General features: G+C 37.5%; 1 protein-coding gene across 2 annotated transcripts; it reads left to right on the top strand.

Annotated features, from left to right (window-relative positions):
- Positions 1-776: 776 nt before the first annotated feature.
- Positions 777-24,186, top strand: LOC110963613 (acyl-coenzyme A thioesterase 11-like). 2 transcript variants are annotated; one of them, XM_022212058.2, is made up of 17 exons: positions 777-1,043; positions 3,852-4,040; positions 4,149-4,218; positions 4,311-4,371; positions 7,508-7,612; positions 8,839-8,974; positions 11,338-11,429; positions 14,719-14,780; positions 15,227-15,346; positions 15,486-15,624; positions 18,079-18,134; positions 18,322-18,388; positions 18,899-18,982; positions 19,070-19,203; positions 19,991-20,158; positions 21,373-21,499; positions 21,583-24,186. In XM_022212058.2, exons 1-17 carry the CDS (start codon positions 1,019-1,021, stop codon positions 21,796-21,798), a joined length of 1,851 nt encoding a protein of 616 aa, XP_022067750.1. In that variant the 5' UTR covers positions 777-1,018; the 3' UTR covers positions 21,799-24,186. The 2 variants fall into 2 exon arrangements, with proteins under 2 accessions (XP_022067750.1, XP_022067751.1); XM_022212059.2 differs by lacking the exon at positions 777-1,043 and adding an exon at positions 2,107-2,161.
- Positions 24,187-25,456: the final 1,270 nt, after the last annotated feature.

Below are 25,456 nucleotides of genomic sequence, written 5' to 3'. Positions count from 1 at the left end.
AAAGAAATGCAGCAAAGAAATTGGTCCTTTTATAAAATTTTCCAACGTTAACCAAATCGTTGCAAACTCCCAGTAACATTCTGAACTCTGTATCTTTGTATTTATGATAACAACGGTACTCTTCATAGTTTTTCCAGGATTTTGGGAGATAGTTCTAGTTCCTCTCTGGTCGTTGGTTAAACCCCTAAAAACTGGTCTCTGTGAACCAAAGCTGCATGTTAAGGAGTTTTGTTTTACTTCTTAAAAATGACTTAACCTTTGCTTTTACAGCATTGTGCAGATCACTGACGTTCGTGACTCCCCACTTATTGCAGCTTGAGCACACCAGCTCACCTACAATTCAGCTCAAACGATGTAAAACTCTACTACACAAGGATAAGCTGGAGTACTGCAGTAATTCAGGAATATGTGTTTGCACCAGACACCAGTTCTGCAGAAAAACAATGCATCAAAAGAACATTATCTGTGCGCGTTTTCGAGGAAGAGAAAAAAATTGAGTTTCACTGGAGAGAATCTGTTGCTGAAAAGTTGCAGCAAGGTCATATTTTCAAAATCAGCCCTTGTCATGTGAGGACGCAGCAGGAACAGGTTCTATTTAGGGCATGGAGCTGCAGATATGTGCAGCTCCTCCGGGCAAGTTGCCTGGAAGTGCTTTATCTGCTACATCAAACAACAGCGAAGCTTTATTGTAAATAAAAGACTGAAAAAGTCAATGATTGTCTTTTAATGACCACGTGTTCTAAAATGCCCCCTGGCCTGGTGACCTGTGCTTCAGCTTTACTGGGAGGGCAGCAGGAATAACACGGATTTGATCGGTTTATGTGAGATTATCTTTTTGACTGATGGTGCTTTCATGAAGTATGTGGAAGAGGACGTTCCAGACGCATGTTGGTGTATAAACCTGTGAGGTCACGGCAGGTAGGAGCTGGTTCACGCCCTTTAATGACAGGAAAAGGTTGCATGAAACCGACTGAAGCGACCTCACAGTGACAGAAGAAGACCAGCCGGTGGAGTTAACATGACAGAGAGGAAGATGCAGGAAGGTAAATTAAAGCTTTATTACAGCTGTTTTACTTTCTGCTTTCTGAAGTTCAAGTTAGACTCTGCTGTGTACAACTGCATGCAAAATGATTCAACCAACCTGACATTCTGGCAAAATCACAACTGCAGGTGACTACTAAATTATAAAAAAGGTGAACAGTTAGTTTATTGAAATATAATACCAAAGCAAAAATCAAGATTTAATTAATAATGATCCATCCAAAATTTAAACTTTGAGGCTGTATCTTCAGCACCCTTAGCTGCAATGACCTGCTGTGGACGGGAGGCATCGTCTCAAACAAGCTTCTGGCAGCTCCTTGGGAATTTTTGCCCAATCCTCATGGGCACTGGTGTCCAGTTCAGCAATGTTTTTAGGTCTACATGCTGCAACAGCTGTCTTCAGATCAACCACAGGTTTTCCGTTATCATCAAAAATCAGTGGTCAAACATCAGAGCGTTCTTATTTTTTTTTGAGAAAAGAGTAATCTGTACTTTATGTTAACCTAGATGAAATAACACGTTCAATGAATTTCAAGTTTTAAAAAAGTGTATCACAAAAGGAAAATAATGAAACATCTGAATTGCATCGGTCCAACTAAACTATCTACAGTAACTTAGTATAATATTTACAATGTTGAAAGTTTATCTTAATTGATAAATGTATTTTTTTAATTACCAACATTATTATGTGAACAAAACCCATCAAAATAATGTTTACAACTTTAAATGTTTATCTAAATCAATAATTTTACATTTTTGTTCTTGCAAATATGAATTTATTGAGGAATTTGAATTTAAATAACACATAATGTTAAGCTGACGCAATTAACAATATTACTCTGTGAACCTAACCCACCAAAATAATGTTTGCAATTTAAAATGTTTATATAAATCAGTAAATTAAGATGTTCTGTGCTGCTTTTATACATGCAGTGCCTGAAAGTCAGGATTATGTGATACTGAAAGGACAGTTCAACCCCTGAATAGATGCAGACGCACTTCAGGAAGAGCGTGTTAGTTAGCGCATCTTTTACTTTGAAAGGCATTACCGGAACATGACCGTCTCTTTACATAACACGGTGTCTGTGTCTAGCTTGACGCTGTGACGGTCAGCAGGCAGGTTCGTGCATCTTTATTTAAACTAACGCTTTTATACTAATTATCGTTTTATTTCGTTTTATTTTGAGGACGGTTAGGTAGCTAGCTAGAGTTAGCAACAGCAGGTGATTTAACCAGCTGGCATGTCGGTGTTTGGTACCGTTTTGAGCGGTTAACGTGGAAGTTTTTTTGAAGTTGAGTGAAAATTAATAACTCGATAACTTTAGCGACTAGCAAACTTTCATCTCTGCCAACAAGTATGTTGTTGAAAAAGGTAAATATATGTATTATATGTCGTCTGACATGGTTAAAACCCATTCAAAGCTAAACATGTTGACTACACAGACTGTTTATAAAAGATACAGTCCATCGTTTCTATACAGTTTATATTAAATTACAGGTATGTAACGTTAGCTTGTTCAGCTTAATGCTACTGTACCTTCATACATGTTGAACTGAAAACTCATCAAGCTCTGTGTGTCACTATGAAAGCTGACTAGAGCAGACTGTGTTTGGCAGTGATCCATGTAACACAAGCAAAATACCAACTCGTAAATTTAAACCGGTTTGGTGGGTTTCTGTCTGAGACAAGATAAACTTTCCAGCTCTTGAAGGAAAATAGCATTCAGTTGGACGTGATTCACTATCAGGAAGCTGTTGCAGTAATCTGTGTCGCCATCATTAGCAGTAAGACTGTAATCTCCATGTAAACACTGAACCCAGTGAGTCATGGTTAAAGGACACAGACTTTTAAAGTAAAGATCACATAGAAAAAGTTAGTTCAAACCTGTGCAATGACACCTAAATATGAGTTGATTCAGAAAAAAAAGATCATAACTACAATTCTTCTAAGTTGAATACAAGAGGATTTCCTCTTTTTGAAACCCGCTTTTATAGATGTGAGGTTTACTTTCAGCTATAATCAGTCTTAGTGCTTTATTATATATTATGTCCTGATTATTTTAAATGTTCTCTCTTGTTTTATTTTACTTTTGGCTGCCTGATTTCTTCGTCTCTCTGAGTCTTTAACTCTCCTGTTGTCCTGCGGGTAAAAATTGACCCGTTTTAAAGTTTAAAAATGTGGGAAAAATTCTATATTTTTACACTGAAACTTCTGATGTCCACATTTTCAACATTTTTGGGAAATCTTTGAACATTTTTGGTGGGAAAAAAAGAAATGTTAAAAATGTTTCTTGAAGAACATTCACAGAAAAAATGTGGTTTTTCTGTGAATGTTCTTAAAGAAAATATTAGACGTTTTACTGATATATATGGAATCACTTTAGATATTTTTAGGATTTTTTTTTGAAGATTTTTACAATTTTTTAAAAAATATTGAAAATAATTTTCTTGCCAAATTTGGGGGATTTTTTAAAAATATAATTTTTAAGGGAAACTTTTAAGGAATTATTGGAATTTTCTTCCTGAAGGTTTTGCAAATTTTCAGAAATTTGGGGAATTTTTTTGCTGAATTTTTGGATTTTTTTTTCAGACAAGGAAACACTATTTTTTGGTGCCTGTAAATGAGGACAACAGGAGGGTTAAACTTAGATTTTCTCCTAATTTTCTAATTGTTTCAGTCTACAACAGATGACTTCTGTTATTTACTGCACATTATTAGCAACCTTAAAATCTGTAATCCTGTTTAGGTGAAAGGTGTAATTACATCGTAGTACGTATTGATAACTTAATCTTTAAAACTCTTCTCTCAGCTTTGGCGATGACTTCCAGAGTGTTTGGTGATCTGGAGGATGAGGAGGAGGAAGAGGAGGAAGAAGAGAGGATCAACCCGACGGAGGTGAAGATGAGTCAGATCGTGATGCCGTGTCACAGCAACCATCGGCAGGAGCTCAGCGCGGGACAGCTGCTCAAATGGATGGACTCCACCGCCTGCCTGTCTGGTGAGGTTTGTGTGCGTGGAAATGCCTTTTATTCCGTTTGTCAGCATTCAGTGTAGGGTTCAAAGCCGACCAGACAGAAAGTGACTGATCTCTGTGTCATGTGGTCAGCTGAGAGGCATGCTGGAAGTCCCTGCGTCACCGCTTCCATCGACGACATCTACTTTGAACACACGATTAGGTAATAAATGTGTGAGAGAGTGTGTGTGTGTGTGTGTGTGTGGAAAAGAGTAGGTCTAAATGCACTAATTCATTCTTTCTGTCTCTACTCAGCGTGGGTCAGGTGGTGAACATCAGGGCGAAGGTCAACAGAGCCTTTAACACCAGTATGGAGGTCAGTGAAGTTTACATTACAAATAATTGAAGATATGCGCACAAAAACGTCGACACAGTAGCTCACATGTGGGTCACTTTTCACTAGTTTGACACAAAAGGTGCAACTTGATGGAAAAATTTAAATACCTGCGTGTACGCCACCGTTCGAAAGTTTGGGGTCACTTAGAAATGTCCTTATTTTTGAAAGAAAAGCAGTTTTTTTTTCCAGTGAAGACAACATTAAATTAATGATAAATCCAGTGTAGACATAGTTAATGTGGTAAATGACTATTGTAGCTATAAACAGCTGATTTTTAATGGAATATCTCCATAGGGGTACAGAGGAACATTTCCAGCAACCATCACTCCTGTGTTCTAATGCTACAGCCATGGCCATAAGTTTGGACACAGCATGACTTACTATGTCTGTTTTGATGTCCATTACAGAACATAACTAATATTTTTTGACAGCACCAGTTTAATTAGTCAACAAATCAACAAGGGATATAATATTATCAATAAATTCCAACAATTGGAACAACTTTGTTCCCAAAACATAATATTAGAAGAAAATAACAAAAAAAAGCAGTACTTTCACAACCGAATTTGGTAAGAATAACAAAATGACACCAAACTCTTTTGATGTTTTTTAAAAATATGAAACTTAATATAGTTCTCAGGAGTTGTGTACTGTATTGTAAGTGACAATTTTGTGGTATTTTCTAAGATTCACAAGCGTCATGGTACTTGTGTTCAAACTTATGGCCATGGCTGTACATTGTGTTAGCTAATGGTGTTGAAAGGCTCATTGATGATTAGAAAACCCTTGTGCAGTTATGTTAGCACATAGATAAAAATGTGAGTTTTACTGGAAAACATGGAATTATCTGGGTGCCTCCAAACTTTCACAACATTAACAAAGTCTACAGGGTGTCCCAAAAGTTTGGAAACAAAGTTTAACTGCAGTGTCTATCAGAGTTGGGGGTGCATGAATTCACTCTTATTTTACCCATTTTTGTCATAGCATAATAAAATAACTTAAAAGCATAGTATTTGCCGAGTGCAATAACTCAGAAGAAAATTAATAGAACCATAAGGTCCAGGTATGATGGAGCATAACTTCAAAATGCAGGCCATCAGTGTCAGATTTCAAAACTCTTGATGATAAAGTATCTGACAGTTTTAATTGTTTTAAACCTCAAACATTTACTGGTCAGTTTGAGGAACCTTCATAAGCATGAATGAAGATACATTCCAGAAGATACCAGTGTAACCAGGTGGTGGAAACGTTCACAACTTTGTATAAGAAACAAACATGAACACGTCGAAATATGCTTGTTTTACACTGATCTGTTACTCTTCTGAATTTATCTGTGGTCCTGATTTATTGAAATAACATTTATTATTTGGATTATAGACTTTTCATTTGTTTCCAAACTTTTGGGTCACCCTGTAGACTGGATTTGTGATTCATTTAATGTCATCTCTATTGAAAAATAATATGCTTTTCTTTCAAAAATAAGGTCATTTTTAAGTGACTCCACACTTTTGAACGGTGATGTTTCAAGCCACTAGCGTAGGGTTCGGTTAGGTCAGCCACACTTTGTTCATTTCTTTAGATTGCTGTTTTAGCGTTGAGTTTCTGCAGGTTGTGTCTCTGCTGGAGTGATGTGTCTGTCAGTTGGGAGCTAGATGCCAAAGTCGCTGTTGGAAGGTGAAATGTTACACTAGATAATGCAGCAAACCTCGTAGTGACAGCCTCATCTGAGCACAGTCAGCAAAAAAAGAAAAAAGTCCAGTTACAGCAACAAAATGACGACAAAGTGAAAGATTGTGGCATTTTGTCCGTAAAACTGGGCGTGCTTGTGTAACATTGTGGTTCTTCAACTTCAGCAGAATCTGCTGCCTCGCCTTCAAAACACAGCTCAGTTCTGCAAATGTGGTCGTCCGTCTCTGTCAGTAAACGTCAGATTTCAGTGTTGGATGGCGCTCATGTCATGTAACTAGAGGGACTATACAGAGAGAAAGACGTCTGCATCAGAGCTAAAGTAGCACATTTGATTTATTTCTGTCAATAATTGTTATTAAATATAACGACATCAACACTCATAAAAATTAGGGATCAACATTCATTCTCTAATTTCAACTGTCAGCTTTTGTCTTAGATGACTTTAACAGTTGAAAATGAGTCTGTGTTACCTCATTAATAGAAATCAATGCATTTTCCTGTCATTTCAGATCACTTCATAGAACAAAATGTGCTATTCTTGATGAAATGAAATGACAAGAAACAAAACATTCTCACTTCTTGTCATTTCGGCGCTGGAGTTTCTCCTTTAGCTGTGACTAAAATCTTTTGGGGTTGGTGCTTCAAATGTCTTTGGATGGAAGATTTGGTTCTTTTTCTTAGTTTGCTGCAGATATTCATCGTCAGTAGTTTCTCTGTTGTGAAGGAAACAGCACAGAAATGTCCACCCTTTAACCCTCCTGAGGGGCAAATTGACTCGTTTGAAAATGTGGGGAAAAAAATATGTTCACAGTGAAACTTCTGATGTCCACAGTTTTAACATTTTTGGGAAATTTTTTGGTGGAAAAAAAGAAATGTTAAAAATGTTCTTAAAGAAAATATTAGAGGTTTTACTGATATATATGTAATCATTTTTTAGATATTTTTAGGATTTTTTTGGCAAATTTTTACTCGTTTTTTTGAAAAATATTTACACGAATTTTCTTGCCAAATTTGGGGGATTTTTGTAAAATATAACTTTTAAGGAATTATTTGAATTTTCTTCCTGAATGTTTTGCAAATTTTCGGAAATTTGTGGAATTTTTTTGCTGAATTTTTGGATTTTTTTCAAACAAGGAAACACTATTTTTTGGTGCCTGTAAGTGAGGACAACAGGAGGGTTAATCGGCTATGTCAGAAGCCATTACCAGTTCCAAGAGCAGATTTGACCTTTCGTAATGTGTTTTGGGTCATTTTTGTCTATCGTGATTAATTTTGTGAGCATGAAGGATAAAGGTAACACTGATTCTTGCTGTTTAAAGGCTTCATCAGCTTGTGTCATCATTAAAATAGAATGTTTCCCTCAACATGTGAAGAAGCGCTGTGATAGATTTCGACCATGGATTATCTCTTGTGTATTTCACTACAGGTGGGCGTACAGGTGAGCTGCGAGGACCTGTTCACTGATCGTCACTGGAGGGTTTGTCAAGCCTACGCCACCTTTGTAACGCAGCGCACAAGCACAGGGCAGAAGGTGAGGGGATTACATGACAAGAGGTTATGATTAAGAGCTTTCTGGATTTTGTCTGTCATAAAATTAACCCTCCAAACCAAAAGCCATTTCTTTGCCTTTCTTTTGCTCATTGCTCATTTTTACTCACTGTTGGCTCATTTTTCATTGTGACATCGACTCCTGCGTCTCTGTTGAAGAAGCACAGCTACGACTAGGTCTATTTGAACGAGCCAAATCACATTTTTATAGCCTCTACATAGACATTTTTACACCACTCTGCACAACAACTCCGCAGATAGTTTTAGCAGTTTTATTCGACAGTTTGTTCTGATTTTTCAGCCTAACGACGGCTCGGTTCACCGACAGTGACGGCTCTTTTGAGAGTTGTCCTCACCAGATTCCAAATACCACATTTAAAATGAACTCTAAGCCTTTTATCTGCTCCTCGTAAATGGAATAATGAGGGAATAACACACTCCTGACTTTGGAACAGCAGAGAAGCCGAATGTCCAATCAGTTTTGGTGCTTTTAAAGGTAGAGGGCGAATCTTAAATGTGTTGTAATTCCTCCACTGTTCACCTGATTTGGATGTAAATGCCCTGAAATTAAAGCTGAAAGTCTGCACTTAAAGCACATCTATTTTTTTTTCTTTTCAAACCTATTGTGGTGGCGTACAGAGCTAAAATAAATAAAAATATTTATGGAACTGACTGTATCTTCCAACAACTTGCTGACAACTTGCTCCTCTGTATTCCATTTTTGAGCCATACTGCAGTTATTTTACTGACTAAATATGTTTTATTTTCCTCTTAATCTCCCTTCCTGTGTCCTTTCTGCTCATAGCTAGTCAGTCGTGGTGAGGACAGCAGAATTTGTGGTTGTTTTTTACAGAATCATACATGTAGAATGAAGTGCTTTTGAAGAAATATCTCACATTTTAGCGTAGTTATTTTTCCAGACGCGATCGTAGGTCACCTATGACAGGTTCATGGACCACCGGAAAGAGGAAAATCCAACGACTTTTTGATTGTTTGTTTTACAGCTTCAATTTTGTCATTTTGGTGAATTTTTTGTGGATAGCGTGCTTTTCTCTGGAGATCAGAGAGTCATAAAAAACAAGAAGTGCACTGACTTCTTATGTCAGTTTACAGAAATTAAAGTAGATCAGAGGTCATTCGGTGCTGTTAAGGTTTAGTCTGCGTGTGTTTGTGATGAAGTCCAGGTTAAATTTACTCTTTACGTCTCAGGTGACTCTGAAGCCCATCGTCCCTCACAGTCAGAAGGAGCAGGTGGAGTACAGCGTGGCGGCCGAGAGGAGGAGGGTCCGGATGGTCCACGATGACATCATCAAGGATCTGCTGTCCAGTGGGTCGATCCAGCAGGGTAGGGTAGACCACATGAATGCTGTCCTTGATAAAACAGACACTGTGGGATAGATGGATGGATGGCTGGATGGATGGATGGATGGATGGATGGATGGATGGATAGGTGGATGGATGGATGGATAGGTGGATGGATGGATGATGGATGGATGATGAATGGATGGATGATGGATGGATAGGTGGATGGATGATGAATGGATGGATGATGGATGGATAGGTGGATGGATGGATGATGGATGGATGATGAATGGATGGATGATGGATGGATGGATGGATGGATGGATAGATGATGAATAGATGGATGATGGATGGATGGATGGACAGATAGATGATTGATGCATGGATAGATGGATGGATGGATGGATGGATGATGGATGGATGGATAGATAGATGGATGGATGAATGATGGATGGATGATGGATGGATAGGTGGATGGATTGATGATGGATGGATGGATGGATCGATGATGGATGGATGGATGGACGGATGGATGGATGGATGATAGATGGATAGATGATTGATGGATGGATAGATGGATGATGGATGGAGGGATAGATAGATGGATGGATGATGGATGGATGGATAGATAGATGATGGATGAATGATGGATGGATGATGAATGGATAGATGGATGGATTGATGATGGATGGATGGATCGATGATGGATGGATGGATGATAGATGGATAGATGATGGATGGATGGATAGATGGATGATAGATGGATAGATGATGGATGGATGGATAGATGGATAGATGATGGATGGATGGATAGATGGATGATAGATGGATGGATCGATGATGGATGGATGGATGGATAGATAGATGGATGGATAGATGATGGATGGATGGATAGATGGATGGATGATAGATGATGGATGGATGATGGATGGATGGATAGATGGATGGATGGATGATGGATGGATGATGGATGGATGGATGGATGATAGATGGATGGATGGATGATAGATGGATGGATGATAGATGGATGGATGATAGATGGATGGATGGATGGATGATAGATGGATGGATGATGATAGATGGATTGATGGATGGATGATAGATGGATGGATGATAGATGGATGGATGGATGATAGATGGATGGATGATAGATGGATGGATGGATGATAGATGGATGGATGATGATAGATGGATTGATGGATGGATGATAGATGGATGGATGATAGATGGATGGATGGATGATAGATGGATGGATGGATGATAGATGGATGGATGGATGATAGATGGATGGATGATAGATGGATGGATGGATGATAGATGGATGGATGATAGATGGATGGATGGATGATAGATGGATGAATGATGATAGATGGATGGATGGATGGATGGATGGATGGATGGATGGATGATAGATGGATGGATGATAGATGGATGGATGGATGATAGATGGATGGATGATAGATGGATGGATGGATGATAGATGGATGAATGATGATAGATGGATGGATGGATGGATGGATGGATGGATGGATGATAGATGGATGGATGATAGATGGATAGACACTTTATTAATCCTGAGGGAATTGTAGATGATCAGGTTGTTGACAGCAGCTGAATAGAGTACAGTAATAGAGTATTATTTATTGAAATACAGTGAAGCAGTGATCAAACATGAAATAGGACTAAAGTCAGACAGCGTGCATCATATTGCTGGCTGTCAAGAGCTGAAAACAGTGAGAAACTGTTATTATGTTACGATATATTACGCTGCCTGGCCACAACAAAGCCTTCACATATTCTCCAAATATCTCTAGATATTTTTAGGATTTTTCTGGAATATTTCTACTCATTTTTTGAAAATATTTGCAATAATTTTCTTGTGAAATTTGGAGGATTTTTTAAATATAACTTTTAAGGAATTATTGGAATTTTCTTGCTGAAGGTTTTGTAAATTTTCATAAATTTGGGGAATTTTTTGCAGATTTTTTTGCATTTTTTTCAGACAAGGAAACCATATTTTTAGGTGCCCGTAAATGAGGACAACAGGAGGGTTAAAAAGCATAGTGCAGTTTATTTTGCCAAAATTCTATAAATCTAGTATTATCATATCACAAAAAAGCTTTAAAACAATAATATAGAAATGTATCATGTTAGATCGTGTATTGTTTTTTTATTTTGCTTGTTTAACACCTTATGCATCCGTTTTAATTGTTTGGCTCAGATTTCTCTGCCTTTGTAAGTCTCTGGGTCCTTGGATTGGCCTAGTTAGTCAACATCTGAGACTTTTTGAAGGATGGATGGCTCTTTTTTTCCCCTCTAGTGGTTCCTAGTATATATTGAACTTGACTTTAAAGTCATGTAATCGGTGAATAATAATTAAAATTCAGATGTGCATGTGTGTGTCAGCCGACAGCTCAGTGGTCTCCAATAAAGTGGCAGCAGAGAAGACCAAGGTGGAGAGCGTTGAGCTGGTTCTACCTCCACATGCAAACCATCAGGTCAGCTATTCCTTCATTTAACTGTTTGTCTGTTGGTGGCACTTTTAAGGAGAGGAAGCAGCAGTTTTCAAATATTGGATATCAGTTGATGCTGTGTTTGGTGCTGTTATGTTTCAGTTAGATTGGGATTTTTGTCATGTCTTCATCAGTAAAAGTTTTCCGAGTGAATCTAAATACCGAGGCTTCATTTCTAACTGTACGCACAGAGCAGTGCATTTTATGAAGCTAAGAGGATGATAGATCCAGTCAGGCTGGGAATCCAACAGCGGTTTTCTCTTTATTCTACCTGTTCAAGGCAGAAGTGTTCTCATATCTATGTGCGTAAAAAGACACCTCTCCATTTAAAACACACAGGCCAAACCAAATCATAGTCCTTTATAGCTGTGTTTTATTTTAACAGCTGACTGTGCAGCTTCCATCCACTGCTGGATCATCAGCACATTCCTGCTCCTGAACAGCCCACATCAGAAGTGTCCTGTTCACTCAGTCAGCAGGGGTTTGTCCTTTTATAATTAACCCTCGTGGACCATCAATTTAGAGCCAAGACCAAAGATTTCTCCACAATTCTCTCATGGTTGTTATCTTTCATCGCACAGTGTGTTGCAGCCTTTAGTCCTTGTGAGCATTTACAGCCCCATCTTCATTCCAGATGTGGGTGACCATATACAGCATCTAACCTTTGTTCTAAACCCACCAACTGCTGTAAAAGTCAATCTGAAATATCAGTATTCGTATCGCCAACACTGGCCTTGTATTTACTTGGTATCAGATCAGTTCTCTCACATTTGGAGTACTGTATGGTTGTGTGGTCCTCTGCTGCTAAAATGGACATAAAAAAACTACAATTAGTTCAAAATAGAGCCGCTAGATTAATACTCAATTGCTCATTTAAAACCAATGTGGCTAGGATGCATCACAGTTTGGCATGGTTACCTGTAGAGGCCAAGTTAACATCAAGTATTATAAAGTTTTCTAGAAATGCAAATATGGAAGGGACGCCAATTTTTTTAGTGATCGATTATTAAATGCAGGTCTTAAACATAGTCATAAAACTAGACAAGTAAGTTTGGGGTATTTGAAATGTCCAAAACCGAATTCGGAATTGCTTAAAAAAACAGTTTTTTTATAGAGCTATCCAGCAATGGAATTTACTACCTGAAAATATGAAAAGAATTAAAAGCAAATACTTATTTAAACAATCTATTTAAAAAGTATTTATGAGTGAGACCACACAATTAGTACAATTAGAATAATCAATCCTTGTATATTTGTATTTTGTTGTTTGTTTGTTTGTTTTTGAATTTTAACAGCGATAGGTATATTAATGTAATGTAGTTTGTATCCTGACGACATCAGTTTTTATTTGTATGATTAGTGTTTGTATATGTTGTGATGTTTTATGTGGACCCCAGGAAGATTAGCGACCACGACAGTGGTAGCTAATGGGGATCCGAATAAAGAATAAGATCGATGCCAAATCTTTTAGTCTCACACACAACTACTGAAAAGGCCAAACATTTGACTTTTATTCCAGAGGAAGGTTATTCTGACATCCTTCGGAGCTTTCATAAGCCTCGGTGAGTCACCCGCTGATAGTACAACCAGCAATGCACATGTTGACGCGTAGGCTGAAACACATGATGCCACTGAAGGAGGCCGTGCATTTAAAACAAACAGACACACACTGCATGTCTTCACCTTGTGTTGTGTGTTCGCAGCCCACTGGGGAAATTTCAAGAGAGCACGAACTGTTTTCATTCTTCCCACACTTCCTTCTTTGGATACGTTATGAGTGCGATTCCCCTTTCACTTCCATGTGCTCACTTATGCATCATTCGTCTGAGCACACACAGTACAGTAGCGTTATCTTATCTCGGAGCACTTTGTCTGCTTCGACCAGCTTCATATCTGGAACTGAAAGAGGCTGATTTTTATTTTTATGACAGCGGGGTAATAAGGGACATTTTTCCGGAAAATGTTTTAAATGTAATTCTGCGGTTTTTATGTTGAGCAGGATGCGGTTTTGTGTTGTTTTTATCAATTATCCACGAACTACTAATACGACATGTGTGTCGTATTAGTCATTTTGTGTCATTTTGTGTTGCTTTGTGTCTTGCTTGCACTGTGTGGACGTCTTATATGTGCAGTAAAACAAATGTGCAGTGAAGCTGAAAGATACAGCATTTTCTGATGTTGCGGTAATTTCAGGGGATTCAGATGTGGTAATGTTTATTTAGATTGCCTTATATCAGCCCCCTTTAAGTCAGCATACGGATGGACGAAGCATGAATGAAAACACATCAGCTGTCTTCAGAAGCTGTTGACTCACTTCTTGTTCTTCTTCAGCTGCTTCCTTTGCGTCCCTGTTCACTCATTGCTGTGCTACTAATTAGTGACGAGCAGAGGTGGGAGAAGTTTTCAGACCCTTCATTTAAATAGAAGTACTAACACAGCAGCTTAAAAACACTTCATTACAAGTAAAAGTCCTGCATGAAAATCCAGCTAAAGTGAAAATATGTCAATATCAGCTGCAAAATAGGGCTAAAGTATGAAAGTAAAAGCATTGGTTTGGTCCCTCTGACTGATAAATTATTATGCGTGACATCATTAGTTTATTAACGCCCGTGTCGTCCTGCAGGTCAAAATTGAGCCATTTTAAAGTTTGAAAATGTGGGGAAAAAAAATATTTTCACAGTGAAACTTCTGATGTCCACATTTTCAACATTTTTGGAAATTTTTTTTAACATTTTTTGATGGAAAAAAGAAATGTTAAAAATGTTGTTAAAGAAAATATTAAGACTTTTACTGATATATATGGATTCACTTTAGATATTTTTAGGATTTTTTTTGGAAGATTTCTATTCATTTTTTTGAAAATATTTGCAATTTTTTAAAAAATTTATTACTTGCCAAATTTGGGGATTTTTTTTTTTTTGAAAAATCAGACTTTTAAAGGAAACATTTAAAAAAATATATTCTTGAAGATTTTGCACATTTTTACAAATTTGGAGAATTTTTTTCCTGAGTTTTTGGATTTTTTGCAGACAGGGAAACAATATTTTTTGGTGCCGTAAATGAGCACGACAGGAGGGTTAATTGTGGGAGCTTCTGGGTGGGAGTGACTGAAGATCATCGTTAGAAGGGGCAGAAAATTTCTCGACTTTTGGTATGGATCCCTGTGTAGAGTTTTAAAAATGAGGCCCGTGGCCTTTGGTGAATGTGGCGGCTTTTTGTCCGTGTGTTTCGTTTCTCATCACTGTCAAATGCTTCCTGTTTGTCTAAATATCAGGTGAACACGTTTGGAGGACAGATCATGGCCTGGATGGTGAATGTAGCAACGATTGCTGCCAGGTACATTCACAAACATACATGTAGTTTCTCTTTTAATTTGATCGTGGTGTGTCAGGAGGATGGAACAAAGCACAGACATTCAAAATACCTTCTTTGCACATTCACACACTCAGGATGTGTTTACTGGTGGGTGTTAGCAGCCATAACCGAGACTCAATGAGAGAATCAAAAAATGCCTCAGAGACCAAAACATGGATGCTTTAAGGCCTCTCCAAATTCTATTTAATGACCGGCTGTGCACCAGAGAAGCAGAAACACATATTTTTAGAGCTTGTCTGCACAGAAAATGTTTTCAGTCACGAGTTTATTTAAAGTAAACCAGAAGAGATACAGCAAAACGACAACAAGAAGTACAAATAAGCTTAACTAGATAACAGAAATTAGCTCCAAACTTCTCTGGTTCTTGTTTTTCCATCTTTCTGTCCACCTTTTCTTCCTCCGTTCAGCCGTCTGTGTCAGGCTCATCCGACTCTTCGGACCATCGACATGTTCACCTTCAGAGGACCTTCTCAGGTTGGAGACAGACTGCTGATGAGGGCGATAGTCAACAACGCCTTCAAAAACAGGTATTCAGGATCAGTCGTGAAGATACGGACGATGAGATGAGATAAAATGAACCGTGGGGGAGAAAATGGGCTTTGATAACAGCTCGGTGTTCCAGCAGAGAAGAAGAGGTTGAAAACAGATCTGGTGTGTTTCCTGCAGCATGGAGGTGGGAGTTCGTGCAGAAGCCTACCATGAGGAGGGGCCTAACCGACACATAAACTCAGCCTTCATGACCTTTGAGGTGCTCGACGACCACGGGAAGCCATGCACGTTACCACGGATACGACCTGAACCTCTGGTGAGTTGGCCAATAGGAGACCCTGTCCCTGTAGGAGCACGAGGATGGGAATTATATCCGTGTTCTTAATCAGTAAATACACAAAAATGAGGTCAATTAGAGAACATCACAGCCAAATTCTGCATTAGATAGTGTCAGTGAAGCCCTAGTTCGGCTAATGTTCAGAATACCACAGAAGACAGTACAAAATGTTCAATATATTTTAATAAAAATATGATTTAGTGTGAAGTGTGGTATCTAGTATTTATGGGAGGCAAAGTCAGCCTCTTATATTGTTTAATTTCATCAGAAAGAAAGCTTAGGAACAGCTTGTAACTTTACACACATGACAATAAACACCATTTTGTCGCATCCAAACGGTAAAAAGCTGCCGTGCTTTACTAAATCTGCTGCTGTTAGAAGACTCCAAAGTTGGAGAAATTTAGATGTGTTCATAGATGAACACTTAGAGGAGATCCCTGGGGTCACAAAACTGGGCTTGTTTGAAGTTTTTGCTTTTTTTTTTTTCTCATTTTCAAGCACCAATACTTTAAATAAAATCTGCCTCTGCTGAAATACTTTCTTCTGTATCTGTTTGTCACATTGGGAGTTGTGTTTTTGGAGAACCTTTAAGATGGTTTTCCAGATGAAACACATTCCTGAGGGTGAAGATGCAAAAATACAAATTTTTCAGACCTTAGTTTTGGGTCCTAAATAACAAATTAGTAAATGAAATGAACATATTTCATTCCTGAAGTCTGAATTGTTTGATGTGAATTTTGAAGTTGTGGCTGCAGAAAGTTTGGACCACTGACGAAAGTTTCTTCTGTGTTTAAAACACATTTCCAGATGTAGAATATTATTATTGTTATTGTTTGCTCGACAACACACTTAAAGCATGTGCACAGCTCGTACCTCAACGTGTTGTATTTTTGTTTATTTAGTTTATGAATGTGTTGGTGTGAAGGTTTGACAGAACAAAGATCAGAGCTGGAACGATAAATATCGTCCGTCATAAACGCTTTGAAGAAGCAGCGTTAGTGTTCACTAAAGCAGCTCTAATCAGTCTTGAGTCACACTTACAGGAGATAAAGAGTACAGGTGAAAGGTGCTGTGTTTTCATGAGATAATAACATCATCAAGGTAAACAAAAGCAGGAAAGATTAAAGGTTCGCTGCACTGAATCTACACATCGGGATCAGTTTTCTGGCCAAGAAAAGCTCCGCTAAGTCGCTGAAAGCTGTTTTATGTCTTATGTAAGTCGGTAAAAATTATTTATATAGCACCTTTTTACAGACACAAAATCACAAAGTGCTTTGCAACCATCATAAAACACGGATAAAAACAAAGAGAATAATGCTAAAGGTATTAAACTGTTAACCAGCTAAAATAAAGTGCGTCAAAACAATGAATAAAAATAAAGCCGGTTAAAAAAGGATTGTTTTAAACAGGTAAAAACAGCTTTATAGTCATCTCAACAGGATGAAATAAGAGCATGTAGAATCACCTCCAGTTCTGCTTTGGACACCGTGGATTTTAGCGTAGCTCTGTTGGAGCTATCTACACCCCCTGTCAAAAGTTTTGAGACACTTTCTTATTCAAATATATTAGAACGTGTCTCAAAACTTTTGACAGGGGGTGTAGCTCTGGAGACATTTTTTTAATGAAATCACAGAGAAATAATCAACGCTGAGGGTTATTTCAGCTCGGGTCTGTGTTAAATGTTTTCACAACAGGAAGCGCCTGAAAGAGAAGTGTAGGAATCAGTGAGTTTGTCCCACAGCAGGCCGTAAAAATGAGGATATCTGAGTGTGATGCTTTAATTTAGACCTTTTATGAATCTCTGTGGAGTCGCCCAGCGTCATGGACTAAACTTTTGGAGCGTCTTGAACAAATGATATCATTGATTGAAGACGTCTCCTGTGAAATTCAAGATTCTCACCATGTTTTAACGTGTCCATGTGGTGCCTTTTTATACATTTGAAGACACATCATGAGAAGAAAAAGAAGCATAGTTTTCCACTTCAGTGTGCTAATAATAGTCTCAGAAACATAGATTCAGACTTCTGGGCTTTCAGAAGCAAGAAACTAATCGAGTCAGCGTGCATGGTGGGGCTTTCTGTAGCGTCATTCTTCAGCTTTAATACTGTCGTGTAAAGTGATTTTGCAGTGGTTTAAGCAGAGTTGTGGGTGAGCCGGTGTGCTCTAGCTGCAGCAAGTAGCGGACTGGTGGCTGGAGGAAAAGGCTGGGATGTCATAGAGTTACATCTAATCAGTGTAAGGCAGGAAGGGATTATTTTCACAGCAAAGCCTTCTAGATGTGTAACTTTAAATGGCAGAAATGAGTTTATGGAGTTAAATCGATGACCAGAAAGACGGACACAGCCACTCCTACCTCAGACAAACTGATGCAGGATGTAAAAGTTGAACTGAGTTGCTTATTTATCCTCTTCTGTCTGTTTCTATGATTTACAGGAAGGTGAGAGGAGGTTCCAGGAGGCCATAGCCAGAAAAAAGATCAGACTGGACAGGTGACATATCAGTCTATTAACAGCACTTACCGGCTCATACCTTCTTAATCTTCTTGTGTGTATCAGGGGTTGGTACAGTTTGCATGATACCTGTCTGTTTCTTTGCATTTGAAATAGTAGAAGAGGTTAAAAAACTCGGTTTTAATGTAACTGTCATTCACTTCTAATTGCTCTTCTTGTGTTTTAGAAAATACATAATTTCTCGTAAGCAGGCTGAAGTCCCTCTGTCTGTACCCTGGAACCCATCAAACCAGGTGAGCGCAAACTTCAGGCCTAATGACACACTAATTAATGCTGATTTTGCTCCAAATAGTCACATTTGTTTGGGTCATGGCTTTCTACGGATCACCGATGCTCTCAGGAAGCAAATGTTGGTTCAATCACAGAAAAAAAAAACACCTTTTAGCTGCTATAGTAGCTTGTTGTATGAGTCTGTGTAGCTGCAGACGGCTCAGTCAGCAGTTAGCCTAGTGACCACGTTTTCAATTTTACAGGGGGCGCTATGGAGCCATTTTGCCACACACGTGTGCGCAACTCCCATAAAATATCAGATTTTTCGCCAGCCCTGTGCATGCAAAGTTTGACATGTTTTGGGATGTTTAGACCGGCAAAGTGGAGTTTGAAAAGAGTGAAGGAGAAGAAAAAGAAACCGTAGAGTTTCAATCGGTGCTCGGACCCTAAAAAGACATTAGTATTAGTTCTTGAACAAAATAATATCAGGGAAGGTGTATCGCAGCATGACGGCTCTGTGTGTTTGTTTCCAGGTGTATCTGAGCTACAACAACGTGTCGGCTCTGAAGATGCTGTCTGCTAGAAACAACTGGCGTCTCAGCTCTGAGAAAGACACGGTATCTTCTGTTCACACGCTCTATGAGTGTCGTTTTGTCTTGTTTTGTGTAAGCAGCTGAATGTTGGATGTGATTCTTCGTCCTCAGGTTCGTCTCTACACCCTGGAGCAGAAATCCATGCTGAGTTTCCGGGTGGAGGCGGAGGTGGACGTTCCCGCTGACAGGGCGTTTTATCTGCTGGCCGAGCTGAGCGACAGACCGAGCTGGGATTCACACTACAAGTAATGCTTTCATAGAAACACACACACACTGTTTGAAAAATCAGTTTGAGCTGGACGGTTCAGGCCGTTTAGGTTCTTGACCTTTGTGTCGTCCTGCGGGTCAAATCGACTCGTTTTAAAGTTTGACAATGTGAAAAAATATATATATTTTCACAGTGAAACTTCTGATGTCCACATTTTTAACATTATTGGAAAATCTTTTAACATTTTTTGGTGGAAAAGAAGAACATTCACAATAAAAAAATCAACCAAAATCCAGTGAAATTTGCTGGATTTTGCTTGATTTTTCTGTGAATGTTCTTCAAGAAAATATTAGAAGTTTTACTGATATATATGTAATCACTTTAGATATTTTTAGGATTTTTTTGGAAGATTTTTACTCATTTATTGAAAGTATTTACAAGAATTTTCTTGCCAAATTTGGGGGATTTTTTTAAATTAACTTTTAAGGGAAACTTTTAAGGAATTATTGGAGTTTTCTTCCTGAAGGTTTTGCAAATTTTCATAAATTTGTGGAATTTTTGTTTTTTTTTTCAGACAAGGAAACAGTATTTTTTGGTGCCTGTAAATGAGGACAACAGGAGGTTAACTTGTGCATTAAAAATGTCTGAAACTGTCCAAACATACCCCGGCTACTTTAGAGGCTACGTCCACTATCCTCCTGAGGGACTTCTTGTCCTTGTTGCCAAGGTTACCTTACGAGCAGATGATGGAAAAGGAAACGATTGGCTGGATAAAGGAACAGCAGAAGAGCTTCATTCATCAGCGTATGTTCTTTCTGCACCAGGAAATGTGAGCGGATTCATCGGGTGGATGACGACGACTTCCTCTATCGTGTGGTGACTCCATCAGTTCCTCCTGGAGCCGTGGGATCCCCGACTTCAGCCAACAGCCCAGGAGGGATTCTACAGGATTTCATCTTGTTGGCTTCCAGAAGGAAACCGTGTGGCAGCGGGTAATGAAGGTCACACTGGTTGATTGATTGTGTCCGTTGTGTCGTTTTCTTATTAAAGAAAAAAGGCGCAACTGTTTCTCTGTAAAACAAACAAACACGTTCCACCCAGTGTTGTTCTCACAGAAGAATTATTCAGTGACCTAGCAAGTAGAAACCGACCAAATGAGCTGCTATCCTGACAAATTTAAAACAAGGCTGAGGGTCATTTTGGGTTTCAAATGTAAAACTGTACCATACAGAATCTAACCGCTCCCATTTGAGTAACATAACAGAGATAAACGACACAAAACACAAAATTACACAAAAAAATGAGACCAAAAAGTTACAAAGCAGCAAAAAAATGAGACAAATGACACAACTGAGGCAAAGAAAAGACACAAAATGACAAAAACAATGCACAAAACAACGAATAAAGCAAAAAACGAAATGAAAAAAAAGACAAAAAACAAAAAGGAAACACAAAACTAGAAAAACATGAGACAAAAAACAACATACAATGGCAAAGAATTAGACAAAAAAAATGACAAAACAGTTACAAAGCGACAAAAGAATAAACTCAAACGTTATTTATTTATTTGTATAAATGAATAAAGTTTGAGTTTATTGCTTAAGACAAACAACACAAGAAAGACAAAAAATGACAAAAGCGAGAAACAAATAGACAACAGAAGCGAGACAAAAAGCACAAAATGACAAAAACGACACAAAACAACGAATAAAGCAAAACACAAAATGGCAAAATTAAGACAAAAAAACACAAGCGTGACAAAAAGGAAACGCAGAACGACAAAAGCGAGAATCAAAACGACACAAAGGAGAAACAAAACGACAAAAGTCAGACAAAAAAAGAGAAAAAACAACAAAAACAAGACAAAGTATGACAAAAACGAGACAGAAATCTACAAAAAGTAACACAAACAACATGAAGCAAAACAAAAACAGAGTTACAAAGCGACAGAAATTAGACACACAACACCAGCAAGTAAAAAAGGACACAAAGCAACAAAAATGAGACAAAAAATGATAAAAGTGAGAAACAAAATTACAAAACAAACAGACACACAGATGGCGCTCTGAGGAAGACTGCAGACATCGAAACATTACTCACTTTGTCGGCACAAAATAATTCCTAATCTAATCCCACTTACTGTTGAAGCTCATCCAGCTCTGTCCAGCAGCACTAACTGTCTCTTTCTGTTTCTATTCCTGCTCAGAGATCCGTACGTTATCGCTCTGCGCTCAGTCACCCTCCCTACTCACCCTCCTACTGAGAGATTCAACAGAGGAGAGGTCCTCTGTGCTGGATTTACTATTCTGGAAACCAAACAGAACAAGTCCCTGGTGAGACTCGATGCATTTTCTCTGGAAACTTTTCGATCTTAATCTCTCAACCCTGACTGCGATTATTTTGTGCGTCTGTGCAGATCAGTTACTACAACCAGGCGTCTCCAGAGGTACTGCCCTACATCTCCACAGACATCGCTGGACTCTCCTCCTCCTTCTACCATACCTTCTGCTCCTGCAGCCAATACCTGACCAGGAGAAGGCTGCAGTCCGACTCTGAGGTTCAAGACGACCGACACCAGGCCTCTGATGGTCCCACCGGTCTGTCAGAGACGCTCAACAGCACCCAGCTGTAGACGCTCCGTGGTGCTTCTAGGCCGGTTTACATCAGCGCAGGATGGAATCACAGCAGTGCCATAGTAAAAGATAAATCTGTTTTTAAAAAAAAGGAAATAAATGTGTAAATATAAAGAAAAAATGAACAATAAATTAATATGTTAAAAAATAAGGAAATGTGTAAATATGAAGAGGAATAAATAAAAAAAACTAATAAACAAATCTGTTAAAAAATAAAGAAATAAATGTGTAAATATAAAGAAAAATGAACAATAAATGAATATGTTAAAAAATAAGGAAATGTGTAAATATAAAGAGGAATAAATAAAAAACTAAGAAAGAAATCTGTTAAAAATAAAGAAATAAACATGTAAGTATAAAGAGGAAACAATAAAAATATAAAAAATGTATTTGTCAAGAAAAAAAGGAAATGTGTAAATATAAAGAGGAATAAATAAAAAATATATATCTGTTAAAAATAAGGAAATAAATGTGTAAATATAAATAGCAATAAATAAATAAAACTTAATAATAAGGAAATAAATGCAAATATAAAGAGGAATAAATAAAAAGAATTAAATCTGTTAAAAATAAGGAAATAAATGTAAATATAAAGAGGAATAAATAAATACATATCTGTTAAAAATAAGGAAATGTGTAAATATAAATAGCAATAAATAAAACTTAATAAGGAAATAAATGTGCAAATATAAAGAGGAATAAATAAAAAGAATTAAATCTGTTAAAAATAAGGAAATAAATGTGTAAATATAAAGAGGAATAAATAAAAACATCTGTTAAAAATAAGGAAATGTGTAAATATAAATAGCAATAAATAAAACTTAATAAGGAAATAAATGTGCAAATATAATGAGGAATAAATAAAAAGAATTAAAATAAATCTGTTTACTTTTTTCATTTATTCCTCTTTATATTGTCTCATTGTTCAACAGATTTTTCATTCATTCTTTTATTTATTCCTCTTTATATTTACACATTTATTTCCTTATTGTTGAACAGATTTGTCTTTTATTGTGGCACTCCTTTGATTCCGCAGCGCAGACATTAATCTATTGTTCATACGAGAAGAAATTACAGGTTCACAGTGAACAAAAGTGAACAATTCTTTTTTTTATAAAAAGGTCTTAACATAGAGTCTTGTAGTAAAAGATCACAGTTAAGTGAGTAAAATAGAACTATGTCACATAACGCTCACTCTAGTAGGCGACAGAATCAAGCGTAAGATCCAGACATTATGCAAAATCTCTGTTTGTAAATCTTAGGTACGTGCTAATGTTAGTGTCTTGGGCCAACACAAACACTAAGAGCTGACAGCAGTTAGCACTCGACTAATGTTTTTGTTGTTGTTTTTCAGGGTCGATACTGATATCAATGATTGGTACTCAAGAAATAATAATGATGATCAATATTTGGAACTGATGTGCACTACCAGTCAAAAGTTTGGACTCACCTTCTCATTCAATGGCTTTAATTTAAGTATTTTAAATATTGTAGATTCATACCGAAGACATCAGAACTGTAAAAGAATGCCTGTGGAATTATGTTGTAAGCAAAAAAATGTTAATCTTCAGTGTTAATCTACCATGTAGAAAATAATACTTAAAAATAAAAATCACTGAATGAGAAGTTGTGCCCAAACTTCTGACCGGTCGTGTACATTAAACATTATGTATTAACAGCATGTGACAGCAGAAAGCATTCTTAACTTCATTATTAATAATTACTGTGACTGAATCTCCACAATAGAAACATGAGTAATGATATCTGAAGATGCTCTATTGATTATTTGATCGGTTTGTCTCCTGCTGTAACATTTACAGTTTTTCTGTTATTTTCATTCTTCTCTGTTCAGTCACTTTTATTTGCCCATAAAGGCTCAAATTTTATAGCATTATTAGCTGTTGTTTTCCAGACACTAACTTAGCTGCTAGTTGTTAGCGTAGCCTTATCAATAACATCTTATTTCCTGGTTTTTGGTGACAGCTGTGCTTCCTGTTCTTTTTTTTCCCAGGTTGTGTTTCTGCTGAAGAGAAACATCTGGCAGTTAGAGCAGACTGTAAAATGAATATCTGATAATTGGGAAAAAGATGCAGGATATCGTCCCTGATAATTAACCAGGCCGATAATTGATGAATCGTTTTTGTATAAATCATGCATGTAACTTCCAGAACTTTAAAGTGAAGCGAACGCACAAAGCCAGATTGTGTAGAAGTCTGTTAGAACATGAACCTTCTTCTCACTGGATCTGTTTCCTCATTTAGTATTTTCCAAATGAATTTATGATCTCAATCTGTAGACATCTTTAAATACAACATGTTGTTTATTTTGTAAAAGATGGTTCCATTTTGGGTACAATGTATAATAAAGCACACCGCTTTGTAATAATGCTTTATCTGTCTGTTATTTTAAGTAATAAATATATAACATATATAAATACAGTCATGTAAAAAATTAATTAGACCACCCTTGTTTTTTGAAATTTCATGTTCATTTTGATGCCTGGTATCACAGGCACATACATTACCTGAAGATTACAATGAACACGGCATAAAATGCAAGTGATTCCATAATACTTTATGTCCTGCTTGACATGCTTCAGCTTCATTGTATTCCCAGGGTATATAAGAGTGCATTTCATATCATCAGCACTATTGCACATATCCCACAGTCACAATTGCTCATGATCCTTAAACACTATCACACCAGTGTCTACACATATAAAACAAATTACACAACGCCTATTATTTATGGAGCAGTGATTTAACATCGCCAGCACCTGAACGCAGCTTGGGTCACATGTCAGTGCGGGTGATTCTGGGAGCGGTTCGGACATTAGTTAACAAGTTCACATTGGCAAGGTTAAACCTTTAAAAGGAGAAGAAACTTTATCTTAACTCGTTTTGGTCCATATGGTTCAGTATTGCACCAAAGAAAATTGCGCTGGGAACTATTTTCGCCAGTTTGCGTTTGAAACATCTGCCGAATAGAGACCGAGGACACAGGTAAACGTTATTTTACTGGCTATTAGGTGGCTAATTAGCTACTGCGGTGCATAGAAACCGTCGGCTAACGTTAGCGCCTTGCTAGCTCACATGCTCTAAACTCTTGGCCCGATAGTATAGACATTCTGAGTAAATTGTAATTTTTGCAGACTGATCCACATTTACCCAATTCGTCACAAGTGAAAATAGCACCGAAGAGGAATTCATGGTAATTAGAATTTGTATGTTTTTTACGAATTTTGCCTCGACCTTGAGGAGTTAAAATCACGTTAGCTAAAGGATCACCAACAGGTCAAGCCAACACGTTGGATTTCTCTGTGTATTTTCTTTCTTGGGGCTTTACAGACGGTAGAATTGATAAAGTAAGTCAGTAATTTAACTGTTAAATATGGTGTCCTGCATATGTTTCGCCATTTAAAACTAATTACAGATCGCCTATCACTTATCCAACTGTGATTTAACACCGCCAGCACCTGAACGCAGCTCGAGCACGTGTCAGTGCGGGTGATTCTGGGTGCGGTTCGGACGTTAGTTAGCAAGTTCACATTGACAAGGTTAAACCTTTAAAAGGAGAAGAAACTTTATCTTAGCTCGTTTTGGTCGGTATGGTTCAGTATTGCACCAAAGAAAACTTTGTTGGGAACTATTTTCATCC

The sequence above is a fragment of the Acanthochromis polyacanthus genome, chromosome 9, assembly GCF_021347895.1.
Source record: "Acanthochromis polyacanthus isolate Apoly-LR-REF ecotype Palm Island chromosome 9, KAUST_Apoly_ChrSc, whole genome shotgun sequence".
NCBI classification, from domain to species: domain Eukaryota; kingdom Metazoa; phylum Chordata; class Actinopteri; family Pomacentridae; genus Acanthochromis; species Acanthochromis polyacanthus.
Note: the sequence above shows the minus strand (reverse complement) of the source record. Positions and strands in the feature narration are given on the sequence as shown.

Coding starts and splice junctions, on each gene's coding strand:
- LOC110963613 (XM_022212058.2), top strand. CDS start 1,019: ATGACAGAGAGGAAGATGCAGGAAG. Junction 18,389..18,898: donor CCTGGAACCCATCAAACCAG/GTGAGCGCAAAC, acceptor GTTTGTTTCCAG/GTGTATCTGAGCTACAACAA. Junction 18,983..19,069: donor TCAGCTCTGAGAAAGACACG/GTATCTTCTGTT, acceptor CTTCGTCCTCAG/GTTCGTCTCTACACCCTGGA.